Source organism: Manacus candei, unplaced genomic scaffold (genome assembly GCF_025592945.1).
Source record: "Manacus candei isolate 608988 ecotype Guabito, Panama unplaced genomic scaffold, ASM2559294v1 h1tg000150l, whole genome shotgun sequence".
NCBI lineage: Eukaryota > Metazoa > Chordata > Aves > Passeriformes > Pipridae > Manacus > Manacus candei.
The window spans coordinates 554899-571171 of record NW_026138198.1 but is presented as its reverse complement, the minus strand read 5'-3'; the positions used below and the strand labels follow the sequence as shown (position 1 = coordinate 571171).

The 16273-nt window shown below is 47.3% G+C and overlaps 1 protein-coding gene across 1 annotated transcript; it reads left to right on the top strand.

Moving 5' to 3' along the window:
* The first annotated feature begins 1454 nt into the window (after positions 1–1454).
* RTRAF (RNA transcription, translation and transport factor) lies at positions 1455–16261 on the top strand. The gene is made up of 8 exons (XM_051772199.1): positions 1455–1650; positions 2947–3071; positions 4385–4484; positions 7235–7321; positions 8471–8559; positions 11602–11670; positions 15090–15138; positions 15908–16261. Exons 1-8 carry the CDS (start codon positions 1590–1592, stop codon positions 16060–16062), a joined length of 735 nt encoding a protein of 244 aa, XP_051628159.1. The 5' UTR covers positions 1455–1589; the 3' UTR covers positions 16063–16261.
* The last annotated feature ends 12 nt before the right edge of the window (positions 16262–16273 follow it).

The window sequence follows — 16273 nt, the reverse complement described above, 5'->3', positions numbered from 1 at the left end:
GCCAGGTTGGATGGGGCTTGGAGCGTGGGAGGTGTCTCTGCCCATGGCAGGGGTGGAATGAGATGGGCTTTAAGGTCTCTTCCAACCCAAACCATTCCAGGATTCCATGATTCCATGAAAGCTGAAGGAGGAAGCGATGACAGGGAGCCCCTGCTCTCCTTAAACCGCTCCAGGAACAAGCCAGAGGAGATACAGCAGATGAAAGAGGAATGATGCTAAAGAAAAGGGAGGCAGAAGCCCCCCAGGTTCCCCCAGGGCTTGGGAGTTCCATGGAAAGGGGTTGGCTCATCCCTGAGCCACCCTGCCATCGCGGCACCGCAGCCGGGGGCTGCCAGCTGGAGCGTTGGGAAGGGCTGGCACGGAGGGAAATGTCAGGATGAATATTGATTGCATTGGCTCGTCACGCTGTCAGCACCACGTCTGCAAAGTGCCACCCTGGCCTGGGAGAGGGGGGGAAGGACGGGGGTGGGCTCACTCCGAACCGGAGCTCATCACCTTCTCCAGGGAAAAGCACCCAAAAATCCCCCTTAAACTGGCATCCTTCACCTGCCGGCTGCCCAGTGCTGCCCAGTGCTCCATAGTGCTGCCCAGTACAGCTCACTGCTCCCCAGTGCTCCTCAGTACAGCTCCGTGCTTCCCAGTTCTTCCCAGTACAGCTCACTGCTCCCCAGTGCTCCTCAGTACAGCTCCGTGCTTCCCAGTTCTTCCCAGTACAGCTCACTGCTCCCCAGTGCTCCTCAGTACAGCTCCGTGCTTCCCAGTTCTTCCCAGTACAGCTCACTGCTCCCCAGTGCTCCCAGTGCAGCTCAATGCTCCCCAGTGATCCCCAGTACATCTTCCCAGTACAGCTCCCCAGCACTGCCAGTACAGCTCCCCAGTGCTCCCAGTACAGGTACCCAGCACTCCCAGCACAGCTCCCCAGTGCTCCCAGCACTCCCAGTACAGTTCCCCAGCACCCCCAGTACAGCTCCCTAGTACTCCCAGTACGGCTCCCCAGTGCTCCCAGCACTCCCAGAGCTCCCAGTACAGCTCCCCAGCACTCCCAGTACGGCTCCCCAGTGTTCCCAGTACAGCTCCCCAATACTCCCAGCACTCCCAGTACAGCTGCCCAGTGCTCCCAGGGCTCCCAGTACAGGTACCCAGCATTCCCAGTACAGCTCCCCAGTGGTCCCAGTACAGCTACCCAGCATTCCCAGTACGGCTCCCAGTACAGCCCAGCGCACACCCCCAATTCGCACTGCGGCGGGCACAGGCCCCTCCCCCTTGCAGACCCCGCCCACCACCCCAGGTCCCACCCCATGACCCCGCCCCTTCTCTGGCCCCGCCCCTTCCGTCCGTGTCCCTGAAGGCGGGCGAGCGCCTCTTCCCCTCCCGGCAGCCCCTTCCGCCGCTCTGATTGGCCGAAGTGGCTGCCGCTCAGCACGCTGGCCAATGGGTGAGCGGAGCGCGAGGCCGGGGGCGGGCGCTTCCTTCGCTCGGGCCCGTCACGTCGGCGCGGCCTGAGCGGGGGAGGCGGGACCGGCACCGGCACCTCCGGGATCGGGATCACCGGGATCGGGATCACCCGGATCACCCGGATCACCGGGACCATGTTCCGCCGCAAGCTCTCGGCGCTCGACTACCACAACCCCGCCGGGTTCAACTGCAGGGGTGAGGGACTGAGGGGGGGGCCGGGACGGGGTTTGGAGAGACCTGGTCTGGGAAGGTGTCCCCGCGCACGGGACGGGCTTCAAGGCCCCTTCCCACCCAAACCACTTCATAATTCTAGTCTGTTAATTAGGATAAGCTAGTTAAGGGTCTGCTGGGCTCCCGTCGCAGCTCCCCGGGCTCAGGGCTGAGCTGCAGCGCAGGATTTGGGACACGGTAATATTTGCAACATGATAATAAAATCGCGTGGTTTTACTGGGATGTTGTGTGCTCGCATCTTTTTTGTTGCGTGTCCCAAGTTCCTCCCGGTCAACCGTTTCTTCTTTTTTCGCTTAAAAGGTTTGTTTTGCCAGTTTAGAAAATTTAGAAGGTCTTGCTCAAAGGTTTCCTTTGTGTGTGCTGTGACCGTGTCTCTGTTTCTTATTATAAATAGGAATTAAATTTTTTTGCAGTGAGGGTGGCGAGGCCCTGGCACAGGTTGCCCAGAGAAGCTGTGGCTGCTCCATCCCTGGAAGTGTTCAAGGCCAGGCTGGATGGGGCTTGGAGCAACCTGGGCTAGTGGAAGGTGTCCCTGCCCATGGCAGGGGGTGGAATGAGATGAGCTTTAAGGTCCTTCCCAGCTCAAACCATTCCAGAATTCCATGATTAAAGCTCCTCCAATGCCAAAAGGTTTTGGAGGGCTGGTGACACCCAGAGATGTGACCTACTGTGTCCACAAGTGGGTTCTGTCACTGTAGCACAGGTACAGACCAATTGCTTCATCCAGTCTGAATATCCCTGTGTGGACCACAGCCTTTGTATATGGAATTCCAGCTCCCAAATAACGAGATTTTGAATCAACAGGCAAGAAGAGTTGAGTCAACAGTAAAGGAAGAAAATGCCTTTGCGGCCATGACATCTGTGTGGTGTTTTTTTTGGGGAGGAATTTTGTCTTGTTTGTCTGGAAAACAGAGCTAGAAACTGAATTTCTCTCTCATTTTTTCACTTTTCCTCTTTGCTTGATAAGTTATAATGGTATTCCCAACAAAACCAACCTGTTGGCTGATGATGTCTTTTATTGTAGTCAGTCAGTTACAAGCCAGTTTGAAGTGACTTGAAAGATGGAAACCACTCAGGGTTGGTTATTGGTCAGGGGATACATGATTTTAGTGTTAGATAGAAATATATATATACTTTAAGTTTTGATCCAATTCATACAAATACTGATGCCCTCGAGTGCTTTTACCATAAAAAAAATAAAGTCTTGTTTCTGCCTTTAAGCTATTGGTTAATTCCTGCTTTGTTTCCCTCTCCCAACAGATGAAACAGAATTCAGGAACTTTATTGTCTGGCTGGAAGACCAGAAAATCAGACACTACAAGATTGAAGACCGAGGGAATTTGAGGAACATCCACAGTGATGACTGGCCCAAATCCTTTGAGAAGGTATTTCCTTGTTCCAAACACACTTCCAAGTGTTGGTGTAAATGATGTTTAACAGCTGCTGCAGTTGTTGAATGGAAATGACTCTGAGTATATGTCCTGTCAGTGAACTCTTATATTTCTAGGAATTTAAATGTATTCTTGAGGCCAAACTGGGGGAGTTATTAAGGTGGGAGAATTTTGTAGAAGGTTTGCACTCAGCTTGTACAAGAGATGGAGTATCCACCCTGATCCCTTTTTTTTTTTTTTTGCCTGATTTGACTCAGCTCTTGAAGCAGAAGGAAGGTTGGCTGCAAATAAACAGCTTCTTTTCTGCATTAATGATTCCCATGTACCAAAAGGAAAGTGGGTTAGGCTGTGCCAGCATGTGGAAGAAAGCTACAGCTCTGCACCTCGTGGCATTCCAGATGGATGGCTTTCCATGGCTGGCACAAAGCCATCCTGCATGGGTGATCTCCTCTGTGCTCATTCTGAGTCACCACGAGGCTGTTGAGCTTTTCCTCTTGCTCCCCATTTCCCTTTTTTTTCCAAACAGCCCAGCAAAGAGCTGAAAGTGCTGCTCTGTAATGCTCAGAGCCCGTTCATCCCACTTTTTTTTCCCCCTGGAATCACGTGCTGCGCTCACTGCCCAGGAGTTGCAGTGCTCAGGCTTTGCAGGGGGATCCTAAATCATTCCAATATTCTATAGATAAATGTAGATGTTGTTGGAATTACTGGCAGCAAAGGGACACAACAGAATGTCCTGGCCTTTGGGAGTCTTGGCAGCAGCCTGGGCTGGATCCTGTGCTCTGGGCTGAGAAGAGCAGAGACAGAATGTCAGCCACTTTCTGTCCTCTCTTGTTGTACACAATCCCTAAAAAAGGGAGAATTACTTCTGCTGCCCCTGGGAATCCTCTGGTTTCAGCATTGTGAAAGCCTTAGGCAGCCTCATTCCTCCTTCCTGCTCCGGGTGGGAAGCTTTTGCTGCCATTTTTTCCCCTTTCCCATGCTCCAGTTGCTCTGTAACATGAGCAGAGAGCAAAGAAAGGGTGTGTTGGTTTCTCTGGGTGCAGCCTGGCAATAAATAACATTTAGCAGTGGCACCTCCTTTTTAATAAAAGTCAGACTCAAAGTTAGAGGTGGATTGGGACACTCCAATATCTCTTGGATGGATCAGATGCCACAGCAGGAATTCCACAATGATGCTTCTTGTTAATTAATGTCTTCTACCTGTAAGGCCTGTGGGAGAGTGACTGTTCCCACAACAGTTCTGTGCTCCAGATTAATTCACACAGGTCAGTAACATCTGTTTGTTTTCTCTTCTCTTTGCTCCTCAGTACATGAAGGACGTGAACTGTCCCTTCAAAATACAGGAACGACAAGAAACAGTGGATTGGCTTCTTGGCTTGGCTGTTAGGCTGGAGTATGGAGACAATGGTATGAGGGAATGGATTTAATGGTTCAGAATGGGTGGGAAATGGGGGTTTCTCTTTATTTTCATGGAATCCCAGAATGGTTTGGGTTGGAAGGGACCTTAAAGACCATCTTGTTCCAACCCCCTGCCATGGCCAGGGACATCTTCCACTAGCCCAGGTACTCCAAGCCCCATCCTACCTGACCTGGAACATTTCCAGGGATGGGGCAGTCACAGCTTCTTTGGGCAACCTGTGCCAGGGCCTCACCACCCTCACAAGGAAGAATTTCTTCCCAATATTCCATTTCATCCTGCCCTGTGTCAGTGGGAAGCCATTCCCCCTTTTCCTGTCACTCCAGGCCCTTGTCCAAAGTCCCTCCAGCTCATTTGGAGGCCCTTTATATCTTACCTAAGGAAATAAAATTTTATGGTGGTCTGTGCAGGCATTTGAATGTGTTTAACTGAGAATGAGAGAGCAGCCTCACTTAATCCTGTGGGACTAATTACTGGAATAATGTTGTTCATGGGCAGTGCAGGAGGGTCCAGTTTTTTATTTTTTTTTAGCTGCTGATGCAAGTCTTCTTGTTTCCTGCTTTTTCTGTGGAGAAGCCTGAACAGTTGGCATGGATATGATTTCCCTTTGGTTCAGAGGCACTTTGCAGTGTCCCTGTGCAGTGTCACTTCCCTCTGTAGGGAATGTACCCTCCCTTGGAGCATCCATTCCATGCTATTTTTACCTTGGACACAGTTGCATCTAAAACGTTTATTGTCCAAGGTGGCCCAAGGAACAGGGACAGCACAGCTCATTCCGACCCCTGCAGTGTTCTGCCTTCCCGAGAACCCTGCTGGAGCTGGGAATGTCTGTCATCTCCTCTTCCAAGTTTTCCCACTTTTTCTTGTTGCCTTGCCTGGGGGGTCACAGAGCCGTTTGGGTTGAAAGGAACCTGTAAATTGAAAGGAACCTGTAAAGACCCTCCAGGCCAAACCCCTGCCCTGGGCAGGGGCATCTCCAGCCGGGCCAGGTTCCTCCTGACCTGAATTTTGTCCAGGGCAAATGTCCTGCAGTTGCTCAGGTGCTTCCGGAAGCGCTTCATCAGCTCGGGATCCTCCTTGAGCCGGCGCATCAGCCAGTAGGACTTGCAGCAGGAACCGTCCCGGCAGGTGATCTCTGAGGGTCTCACCTGGAAGGCACAGGGCAGGGAGCCTTGTGATGGAAAGGGCAGAGGGGCCTCAGGGGGCCGAGACTTCTCTGGATGATGGGCTTGGCCTCTCCTGGAGAGAGACTCAAGCCTGGCTGGGCTGCCCCCCAGGCACAGCTTGTGCCAGAATCTTGGAATGGTTTGGGTTGGAAGGCGCCTTAAAGACCGTTTTGTTCCAACCCCCTGCTGTGGGCAGGGATGCTCAGCCTGTCCTGGTTTCCCTCATGGTGGCTGAGCCCCACCTCTGCCTCCTGGGGCTGGCAAAGGGCTGGGGAGGACCTTCCTTCTCCCCTTGGGCTCCCAGACCACCCTCCTGCCGTTCCCTCACCTTTCTCCAGGGTCTCCTGGCTTTTCTGGCAAGGAGGCGCCCAAGGTGATACCCCAGGAGCAGCAGGCACAGGGCTGAGGTGCTCCAAAAAACCACCTGTGGGGTGGTGATGCCCCTCCTGGCAGTGCCCTCCTGCTCCAGCAGCGGGGGAGGCACATCCCACACCAGGGTGGCCCAGGAGGGAGGGCAGGAAGAGCCGCTGTCCCGGGGGAAGAGCCAGGACACACCGAGGGTCAGGAGCAGGGGAAGCTCCGCTCGGAGCATCCTGCTGGGATCACTGCTCAGCTCAGCCTGAGCCCAGCTCACAGAGTCTGAACATCCTGCTGGGGTCTCTGCTCAGCTCACCCTGGGCCCAGCTCACAGAGCCTGAGCTCTGGTTGTCACTTGTCACCCACCACGTGTCACCAGACGTGCTGTGATGTCACAAGCCTGGCACCCCACAGGCTGGGAATGTCATCCCAGGTGTGGGGTGTGTCAGCTGCCATCAAATGCCATGGGCAGGGACACCTTCCCCTAGACAAATCCACAGTGCTTTTGTGAAATATTCATCAAATTCAGACAATGTCAAAAGCATATCTTGCTATCTTTAAACAAAATAAATACAATTCCATGTGCTTGTTTTCGCCCCATACTCTTTCTTTTCAGCTCCCCTGGGGCTGCAGTAGCATAATTGCATTTATTATTTAATTTCTGGATAGAGCAACCCCCATTGTACATATTTATCCCCTTCTCCCTGTGGGATTGCCTTTATGAGAACTTCCTCTGAAGTGTATTAAATGCATTATATTTAGTACTACACTTATTCCAATAAGTTATTCTTAGACCCTTCTTTTACAGGGAGTAGATCTGGAACCCTTGGGAACTAGGACAAGGTTATGAAAAAGTTGAGTCAAAATCTCCACAGTCACAGCAGTTTCATCTCCTTGTAGTGAGAGTGGGGATGCAAATGTAATTACTGGGGGCAAAAAACTAACAGCCAAAGTGCTGTTTTCCATTATAATTCCTGCAGGGCTGAGTTCTGCCCAACACAAGGATGGGATATAAATACCTGCACTCTGCTTCTCAGCCTTTGGGAACATTAGTAGGGAGCTCCAAAATACCAGTTTATAAGCTCAGAAGGCTCTTGGATAATTAAAACACCCCAAAAAATCCAGGTATAGTGAACTCCAGCTTGGTGCTAAACTTGGAACTGGTTGGTTTTGTCACTGGCTCTAACGGTGTTCGTGTTTGTCTCTTAATTTTACAGCTGATAAATATAAGGATTCTACCCCTGATGGTGCTAAAAACACTGACAACACGGCCAAAAATGCAGAGCCACTGATTAACCTGGATGGTGAGTGTGCACCAACCTCCTGGATGGGAATGGGTTCCATGGCCTGTGTGTTCTTCAGCTTTGAAGTTCTTTAATCCCGTGATGCAGATTTTTAAAGCCCAGTTTAAAGCTTCAGGAGTGCAGAGCTCGTGTATTTTACACCTGCTGGAAGTGCCTCTCTGTGAACAGTGGTTTGAGAGTTAGAGTTGTTTCTGTGCTCCTGTTAAAGAGGAACTGCTCCACTGTGAATTCCATATGGATGTGAGCTTCTCCTCTTGGGAAAAGGAAGGGCAACAGGGAGAACCTTTCCCAGCAGAACGAGGTGCCCAGATATGAATAATTAGAGAGGGCTCTTATTGGCAGTGAAGGAGCAGCTGAAGGGTGTTTACCTTGACAGCTTTGCAGAGAGTTCTGTAAATCATAAATACTTACTCTGGGTGAGGAAGAAGTAGCAAAATACCTTAAAAATTTTTTAAAAATCCAAGGAATCATGATTGCACGCTGGTTACTTCCATACTGTCAGGTGTTATGTGTTGGTTCAGTCTTCCCCAGCTGTTCCTGTCATAATAATTTTGGGTTTTTTCTCACTAAAAGTGGAAGTGGTGGAAAATAGCTGTAAAATTATCCCCATGGTTTTTTTCCCATTCCTCCTCCTACAAAAAGGCAGCTGGGAATTGGTGCTGCCCTCACCCAGCAGGCACAGTTCTGCTCCACAGTGATAAAAGTGTGTAAAATAAATATCTGTACGGTAGATGTGAATATTTGTATTTATATGTTATATTTATAAATATTATATTTTATTTTTATATGTAGGTAGATATAAAATAAACACCTGCATGTAACTTGCTTTATTTTCAAAGCCTTTGCCTGGTTGTGAAGCCCAGTGCTGATTGTTCTGCAGCCAGATTAGGTGGTTCCTTGCTGCTGGGTATCCATGGCCTTGGAGTCATGGAATTGCTAAGGTTGGAAAAGCCCTCTAAGATCATGAAGTCCAACCATTAACCCAGCACTGCCATGTTCACCACTAAATAATGTCCCCAAGTGCCACATCCACCTGTGCTCTGAACACTTCCAGGGAGTAATCCAATACCATGGAGTCAGGAAGCCAGTTTTATCTTCTGGAATCAGTTAAAGTAGCATATATTTTTAATGATAATGGTTATTTTCCAGTGAATAATCCTGATTTCAAGGCTGGAGTGATGGCTTTGGCTAATCTGCTTCAGATCCAGCGCCACGATGATTATTTGGTGATGCTCAAGGTGAGTTTCCCCCTTGTCCCATCTCCTTTCTTCCTTCTTTTCCCCAGTGCCTGGTATGTGTTTAATAGCTTGAGGTGCAGAGTTACTGATAAATATGAATTTTTGGGCTCAAATGGGAAAAAAAACCCCTTATTCTCTGTGTCTTTTCAAGCAGGGAAGAACATAAAGCCTGGAAATTAATGCAGGGGTAATTACCTTGGTAAACAGTTCAGTTGGAGCAGAGTTCCTTGAGGAACATACTCAAAGGAGAAGGTTGTATTCCAGTGCTAGAAATTCAGAGAAACTTGAAAATGTAGGAGCTAATGACGCAGAGGATGTTTTAAAACAAACATCCAAGGGAGACCCACAGTTAAAAGTTTCCTCCTCCTTCTCTTGGTCCTATGAACTGTTTATTCCTTGTCATTACTAGAGTCAATTTAGTTTTGACAACTAATTATGGCTTTTAAACTCACTAAATAGGATAATTAATTTTCTAAAGCATATTTTTTATGCTTTTAGGAAAATTTGGGACTTACTGGTGGAACTCAGTAGATTTGGGGTCAATCCCATACTGTATTTTTTAAATACATTTATTTATGAGACTGTAGCAATCCCGAGTTCCTACTTGATCGTGCCATAAATATGGAAATAAGCTGAGTTTTCTTTGGCACCAAAATAAAAGCATTTCACTGGAAAAAAACCCCTATAGTTCCACTCATGACAGTAGTTGTGATATTTGCCAAACTTATTTTGGAGAAACTAAACACCGGGAGTATTGGAGTTTGTTTAGTGTGTGTAAGTCTGTAACAGGTCTATTGAAAGAGGGTTATCCTGGTAGCCTGGTTTCTTAAGGAATTCTCAGCCTGCAGTTATCCCATCCATTCTTTCTCAGTCTCTCCAGTATGGTATCCTCCTTTTTTGGGAAGATAAAATAACCCTTCAACCCTTCATCAATCTTTAAAGAGCAGTGGAGATCTTACATCAAACCCCTACCAAAAAAACCCAACCTAAAATCCTACAAAAATCAGTGAAAAGGGATATGAGGTAGAGAGAGGAGATGCTGGGAATGGTGATGTTGAGGATCTGCAGCATGAACTCAGCTCTTTCCAGACAGAATTCCTTCACCTCTTCTTGCAGGATTGTCCAGGGCTGGCAAACTTTACTGGGTCCGTCAAATTTGCTCCTGGCAGCTGGAAGAGATAGAATGTGCTTTTTGCATAAATACATTTACAATTATGTCACTGGTTCTCCATTTCTGTCACTGTCCCTACATTTCTGTCACTGTCCCTACATTTCTGTCACTGTCCCTACATTTCTAGGCTTGCTTTTTTCGGACAGACGCGGCTGGACAAAACCAGCCTGAATTTCCTTGCTGTTAGTTACAGTGAGAGTAAATCCCTGCAATGAAAATCCATGTTACATGAACAACAGCAGTGCTGGCTTGGTGATCTTAGAAGGTGTCAGTGAAACTTTTCATTCTACACCACAATAAGCAGGTTTTCAGTGCACACGGAGGGAATTTATGATCCCTGTTAAGGCTTGGACGCTCAGGAGAGGATGCTTAGGGAGAGCCAAAGGGTGCAGGCACACCACAGACATCTGGCCCAGAGCAAGCAGAGATATTTGGAATCCCATTTTATTAATTTAAATCTGGCAGGTTGATCAGGAAGCATCTGGGTAACACAGTTGGATATCCGTGTTCTAAGGCAAAAGGCACTCGGAATTCTCTTTCACAAGGTCTGGTTTCACTGCTGGAATTTACTGGTAAAATCCTCATCAGATCATTCTTCTGTCCAGGCTATTCTCTTCATTTAGAAAGATTTCTAGAAGTATTTTGTGGGAACTTTCTAGGATCAGCTCAGCTTTAATCATGACCAAACCTGGGAGAAATCCTGGGGGAGAAACACGAAGTGGTAAAGCTGCTTCTGCCACGTTTGGCTGCTCATCAGGGAAAGTCTGAGGAATGTGTTTGACAGACCCAGTTCTTCTTTCCTGTGGAAGTCTGCCTGCCTGGTATTCCTGCAGTTATTCTTAGAGGCATTTAGAGCTGGAAAGGATCAGTAACTGATGGCTCCGATAGGATTTCATCCCATGTGCTGGAGCCAGTGAGAACGGATGAGCAGCAGGATTGTCAAAGTCGAGGCTGTTCTTGTTCCTGAGTCTAAAATTAACTCCTCTTTGCTCTCAGTCTCTTTTAAAACCTGGGTGGATGGCCTTGCTCCAGGTTTCTCTGCATATGGAAGGTGGTCCAGCACCTACTAGGAGGTGCTGTTAGCAGGAATTCCATCCTGAAGCAGGATTTCCTTCCTGAAGAATCTACGTTGGTGCAGCGTTTAAGGTGTGAGATCACAGAAAAAGAAAAGTGGTGCTGCTGCTTTTGGGATTGTGATCAGCTTGTTTAGGTTGGAAAAGGCCTTTAAATTATTGTGTCCAACTGTTCTCCCAGCACTGCCAAGGCCACCACTGACCCACGTCCCCAAGTGCCACATCCACATGGCTTTGAAATCCCTCCAGGGATGGGGACTCCACCACTGCCCTGGGCAGCTGTGCCAGGGCTGGACAACCCTTTTGGGGAAGAAATTTTTCCTAATATCCAATTTTAACCTCCCCTGGTGCAAATTGAGGCTGTTTCCTCTTGTCTTGTGTTTTTTTACCAGTAGAGAAGGTCCCAACCCCCCCCTGCCCCGGCTCTACCCTCCTGTCAGGGAGTTGTAGAGTGAGAAGGTCCCTCCTGAGCCTCCTTTTCTCCAGGCTAAAAATCATGAGCTTTTTGGGCTGTTCCTTGTACTTTGCAGTTTCTGGCCCAGGAGTGGCTGAAATAACTCATGTGGAATTAATGTCCTTGTCTGTTCTGGTTAAGCTGCTTCACACACCCGCGTGAGACACCGGGAGTGAAATGAAATGAAAAGGTTTGAGGTCTGAAAGAGTTCTCCAGAAAAAACTGTCACAGAACTGGGTTTGAGGTTATGCTGAGTTATAATTTTGGCTCCTTTTCCCTTGGAATTACTGAGAAATGCACCAAGGCATGAGTTATTTCCTCTCACCTTTCCATATCTTTCCCAGGCAATTCGCATTTTGGTTCAGGAGCGTTTGACGCAGGACGCCATCGCCAAGGCCAGTCAGTCCAAGGAGGTTTGTATGCACATTCCATGTGTCCAGGGTTAATTATTCCATATCAATTAATGATGAGAAATGTCTGTCCCCTCAGGCAAAGCCAGTTCTGTATCAACACTTCCTTTAGGAGGGTGGTGGAAGCTTCCTTTATCCTCACCACTCTGGTCCCAACACACCCAGAGGATTGTGGAGGGTGGTAGGCAAAGCTCTTTTTGTTTCAGTTGGATACAAATATATCTGTGTAATGTATCATGGGATAGCTTTTCCCTTAGTTATTTTCCAGAGCATTACCCTGACTGTTCAGTACAGCAAGTCTGAGAAGAAATGTATGGCCCAGCTTTTCCTTGGAATCAGCAGCACTGGCTGTGCAAACAGGTTGAAACATTCCTTGTGTGGAGTGTTTGGTTTTGTGCATACACTTCATGTTTGGGGCATGAGATGTTGGTCATCCAACTCCTCCCTCCTCTCTTCCCCAAAAAAAGAGATGATGAAGGAAACTTCCACCCTTAAACTCAGATTCTGCAGAATTCTTTTGTAACCTCTGTTGGGAAGGTGTTCCGGGGGGTTTTTCAGCTTGTCATTTCTTCAGCATTCCACTTCTCTGCTCATCTCTCTGGCATTTGGCACAGCAGCTGCTGGCACTGAGTTTGGACACAGCTGGGAAAGGCCTCACCTGCCCTGCAGGTGTATCAGGTGTTTGAGTACGAGAGTCCCTGATAAAGTGACTGGATCTGCTCAAAGAGCCCAAATCCCTTCATCTTTCCTGGCAGCTGCTCACAACAGTCCATGATTTATTTATTATCATCACACTGCCGGGGATGTTTTCCAACAGGGAACCACAGGTGCTCTGAGTTGCAGTAATTGCCAGAAGCCTTGGAAGAGTAAATCAAAGCTTTGGACTTGTATATCCATAAAACTGTTAAAAGAGCAGAAAAATATGAAAGCAGCTGAGACTTGTCTTCATTTTAAGTTCTATAATAATAATAAAAACCAGCTTTTAGTTGTTGTTTTCATAGCTGCAAAGCTGACACACAGGGATCAAGATGGGATTTTCCTTGAGGAACTGGGAATTTTTTTCCTGACAGGGAGATGCTCATATTCGATAGGTCTCAGGTTGAGATGCCACTGACTGTGATAAATATTACTGGGAGCATATCCTCCTTGGGAATGCTGAATTTCAAGGGAGGTGGAGAAAAAGCAGGGGGATAGAGGCAGGAAAACAGCTTTGTCTGTGCCAGCAGAGATCATCAACATCATGATGTGTCAGGGGAGTGGAGAAAATATCTTCAAAGCAGAGGGTTGCAGGATAAAAAGAAAGGAAAATTAGAGCTCTGCTGCTGATTTTGACAGGTTTGCTAATGGCCAAAACGCTGGCCAGTGGCACTTTGTGTGTTCAGAAACAGGTTATGAATAATAAAAGCTGTGGCTGCTCATGGCAGACAGCTTGATACCCAAAATATCACCAGTTGCCTTCTTGGTGAGATCAAGATAGAGTGGGAAAAGGTAAAATAGGTGGAGAGATGTTCTCTGACTGAAGGATGGGGGTGAGGGTGGTGCTGAGGAAACAAACTGCTGTGGTTGTGGTTTAAATGTACCCAGTAAAAATGAGATTTATCTTGTTGGGTGGTCAAGGTCAGATATTGCAAGATATTTGCGAGGTAAGATATGATTTTTAGGTTATACTTTGAATGGCTGGCAATTCAGTGAGTTCAGATTTATACTGACAGGAGTCAGATTTATGCTGACAGCCTTTTATCTTGGGTTTTTCTCCCCTGGTGAGTGTATCCCAAGTAGGTTCAAGTACAACAGATGCCCTTCAGGATCACTTTAGGGATGCTCCCTGGGGATATGTTTGAAAGCACGACAAAGTGGGTATTTTTATCCCCTGCTGTGAAATCTGGACACTCTTTTTTCCTCCCACTCCCAGGGAATTTGGTTTTATTTTTAATACTTCCTGCTACAGGGGAGTTGTCCGTGGTGGTCAGGCCCATTGCAAGTGTTTTGTGCAGCATTTATAAATTAAATTTTTGGGGACTGAGGTTGGAAATGGTCTGTGTAGTCCCTGATGTACCTGAAGCTGCTGTGCAAAGGAGGATGTGTTTGTTTTACTTGTGGTGTGGGCTGGGGGGATTCCAAAGGCAGCTCCCACCTCCCAAAAAGCAGCAAACACAGGGAGTGTGGGAAGGAGGCAGGGTGAGGAATGCTGTGCTACCAGGTGAAGGTGACACTCAGTGTTGGGGGAACCTGCAGTGGCCTTGGGGAAATTCATCCACAAAGAACTGACTGGAAAAAAAAAACCAACACCAAAAAACACACCAGGGTGGCAGGAAGCTCTTTGCAGCCTCAAGTATAAACCTAATTTCTTTAAAAATACATGTAGGAAGTCTGATATATTGCTAGAATCTGTTTGAAGTGGCATTAGGGGCATTTTTATCACCAGTTTTAACAGTGGAGATGTTCGACTGCAATCTTAAAAATACATATATTTGCCTATAAAAGCCATGGAAAAGAACCACTTTTTGAAAATGGGGTAAGTAACGAGTTGCAGTCACCAATTTGTATTTAATGTGTATTTTGATCAACTCAGATCCTTTATTTTTACACGTGTATAAAAGCCTTTAAATGAAATCCTCACCATTTGGAAGCTTTACAACCCCATCACTGCAGAAACTGGTGGTACTGAGCTTTAATGTTTTTGTTGTGCCAAATGCAAAACATTTGGCAAACGTCGAAAAAAAGATTACTGAGGCAGCAAAAGGAAATTCTGAGATTTGCAATGTTTAAGTCTGATTTTAAGTGCATTTTGAGACATGGTGAGTAATTATTTAGCGTGACTGCTCCTCTACAGCTGGAGAGGGTAAAGGAAACAGAGCAATGCTTGTAAATGACCACTAATAAACTCTGCCTTGGAGTGTTTTAATAGAGCAAGTGTTTAGAAAAATTGAATGTTTAGTTTATTCCTGAGCTTAACACTTGAGCAAATGCTTTGGGGGATGTTGCTGGAAGCTGTGAGCTCGAGAAACTCTTACTACAGAGCGTTTTTGCAGCTCTTTTGAATCATCCAGTGCTTAAAACCTGGCAGCTGTTTAAAGGCAGAAGTTTCTAAGAAAGCCCAGTTTGTGCAGGGTTTTTGTTCGCCTGGGGAGCGATGCTGCTGGATTGGGTGTTCTCTCCCAGTCCTGGTGTTGGCCTTTTAAGGATTGAATGCAGGCAGTGTGTGTCCAATGGGGTTTGCTTGACAACTCAGGGGATTATTAACCAGGCAGATTTTTCTGTAATAAAACTCTGGTGTTTCAGGACAGAGACTTGTGTAACCAAACACACACAAGCAAAACTCGTGTCTTCTCCTCCAGAGTTACCTGCTGCCATTACTTGCTTTTATTTACCAAACATACATTTTTAACTGCATTTGAACACGTTTTTTTTTCTTTTCCAAGGGTCTGCCTGTTGCTCTGGAAAAGCACATTCTTGGATTTGACACGGGAGGTGAGCACTTCTCCTAATGTGACTTTTGAACAGCCACAGAGCCTATTACTGTCAAATATGTAGCTGATGTGTCCAGTAAAAAAAACCCTGGAGTGGAAAGAATTCCTCCCTCCCAGCTGGTTATTTATGAGCACTCCTGAGCATTTGGGTTTGGAACAGAAAAGCCTAAATCTGAGCTGGGGAAGATGTTGTTTCAGAGTCATGTTTAAATAACAGCTTTTCGTGGCAGCCACGTTTCCCAGCGGAAGGAAGGAAGGAATGCATCCTGCTGTTTGTAAATCCTGCTGCTACCAGCAGAGGACATCTGTGCTGCTTCCAGGGATTTTAGCTGCCTGATTTACCTAAAACCTAATGGAGGCAGCTCAAGTTGGCGTGACCTGATGGGTTATTTATAAAGAATGACCAGGTGACCTGGGACTCCACTAGTCTGGCTCCACGCCACCTAAATCGCTGCTTGGAATGTTTCATACCAACCTTCCACTGGGAGGTGTCCCTGGCCATGGCAGAGGGTTGGAATGAGATGATCCTTAAGGTCCCTTCCAACCCACACCAGTCTGTGATTCTCTGATTCTCTGACCCAACCCTGGATTTTTGAGGGCTGGGTGAGGTTTTGGAGGACACCCCATCCCTCTGTAGCAGCAGGGAAAGTTGTTTCCTATCGCCAGCCTGGAAACCACAACCACCAGCTCCAGTTAAGCTCTTCTTAAGTCCTTCCTGTGAGCTAAAAATGATGGATGGAATGAAAGTTTCTCTTCCTGCCCCTCCCCAGATGCTGTTATCAACGAGGCTGCCCAGATCCTCCGCCTGCTGCACATAGAGGAGCTCCGGGAGCTGCAGACCAAGATTAACGAAGCCATCGTAGCTGTCCAGGCCATTATCGCTGATCCCAAGACTGACCACAGACTGGGGAAAGTTGGGAGATGAAGGGATAAAGGCTTCCAGCCCTGTGTGTGTGCTTAGTGCAAGTAGGAACCACGTACAGCCCCGTACTCCGGCATGCGGCTTGAAACGGGATTGTTTCACTGTTTGGAAAGAAAACAGGAAATTGAATTCTGACTTCTAATGAATTGTCTTTTTTTTTTTTTTTTTCTTTAAATAAATGAGATTGGAGAAAACAGACAAATTGTTCTGGTTA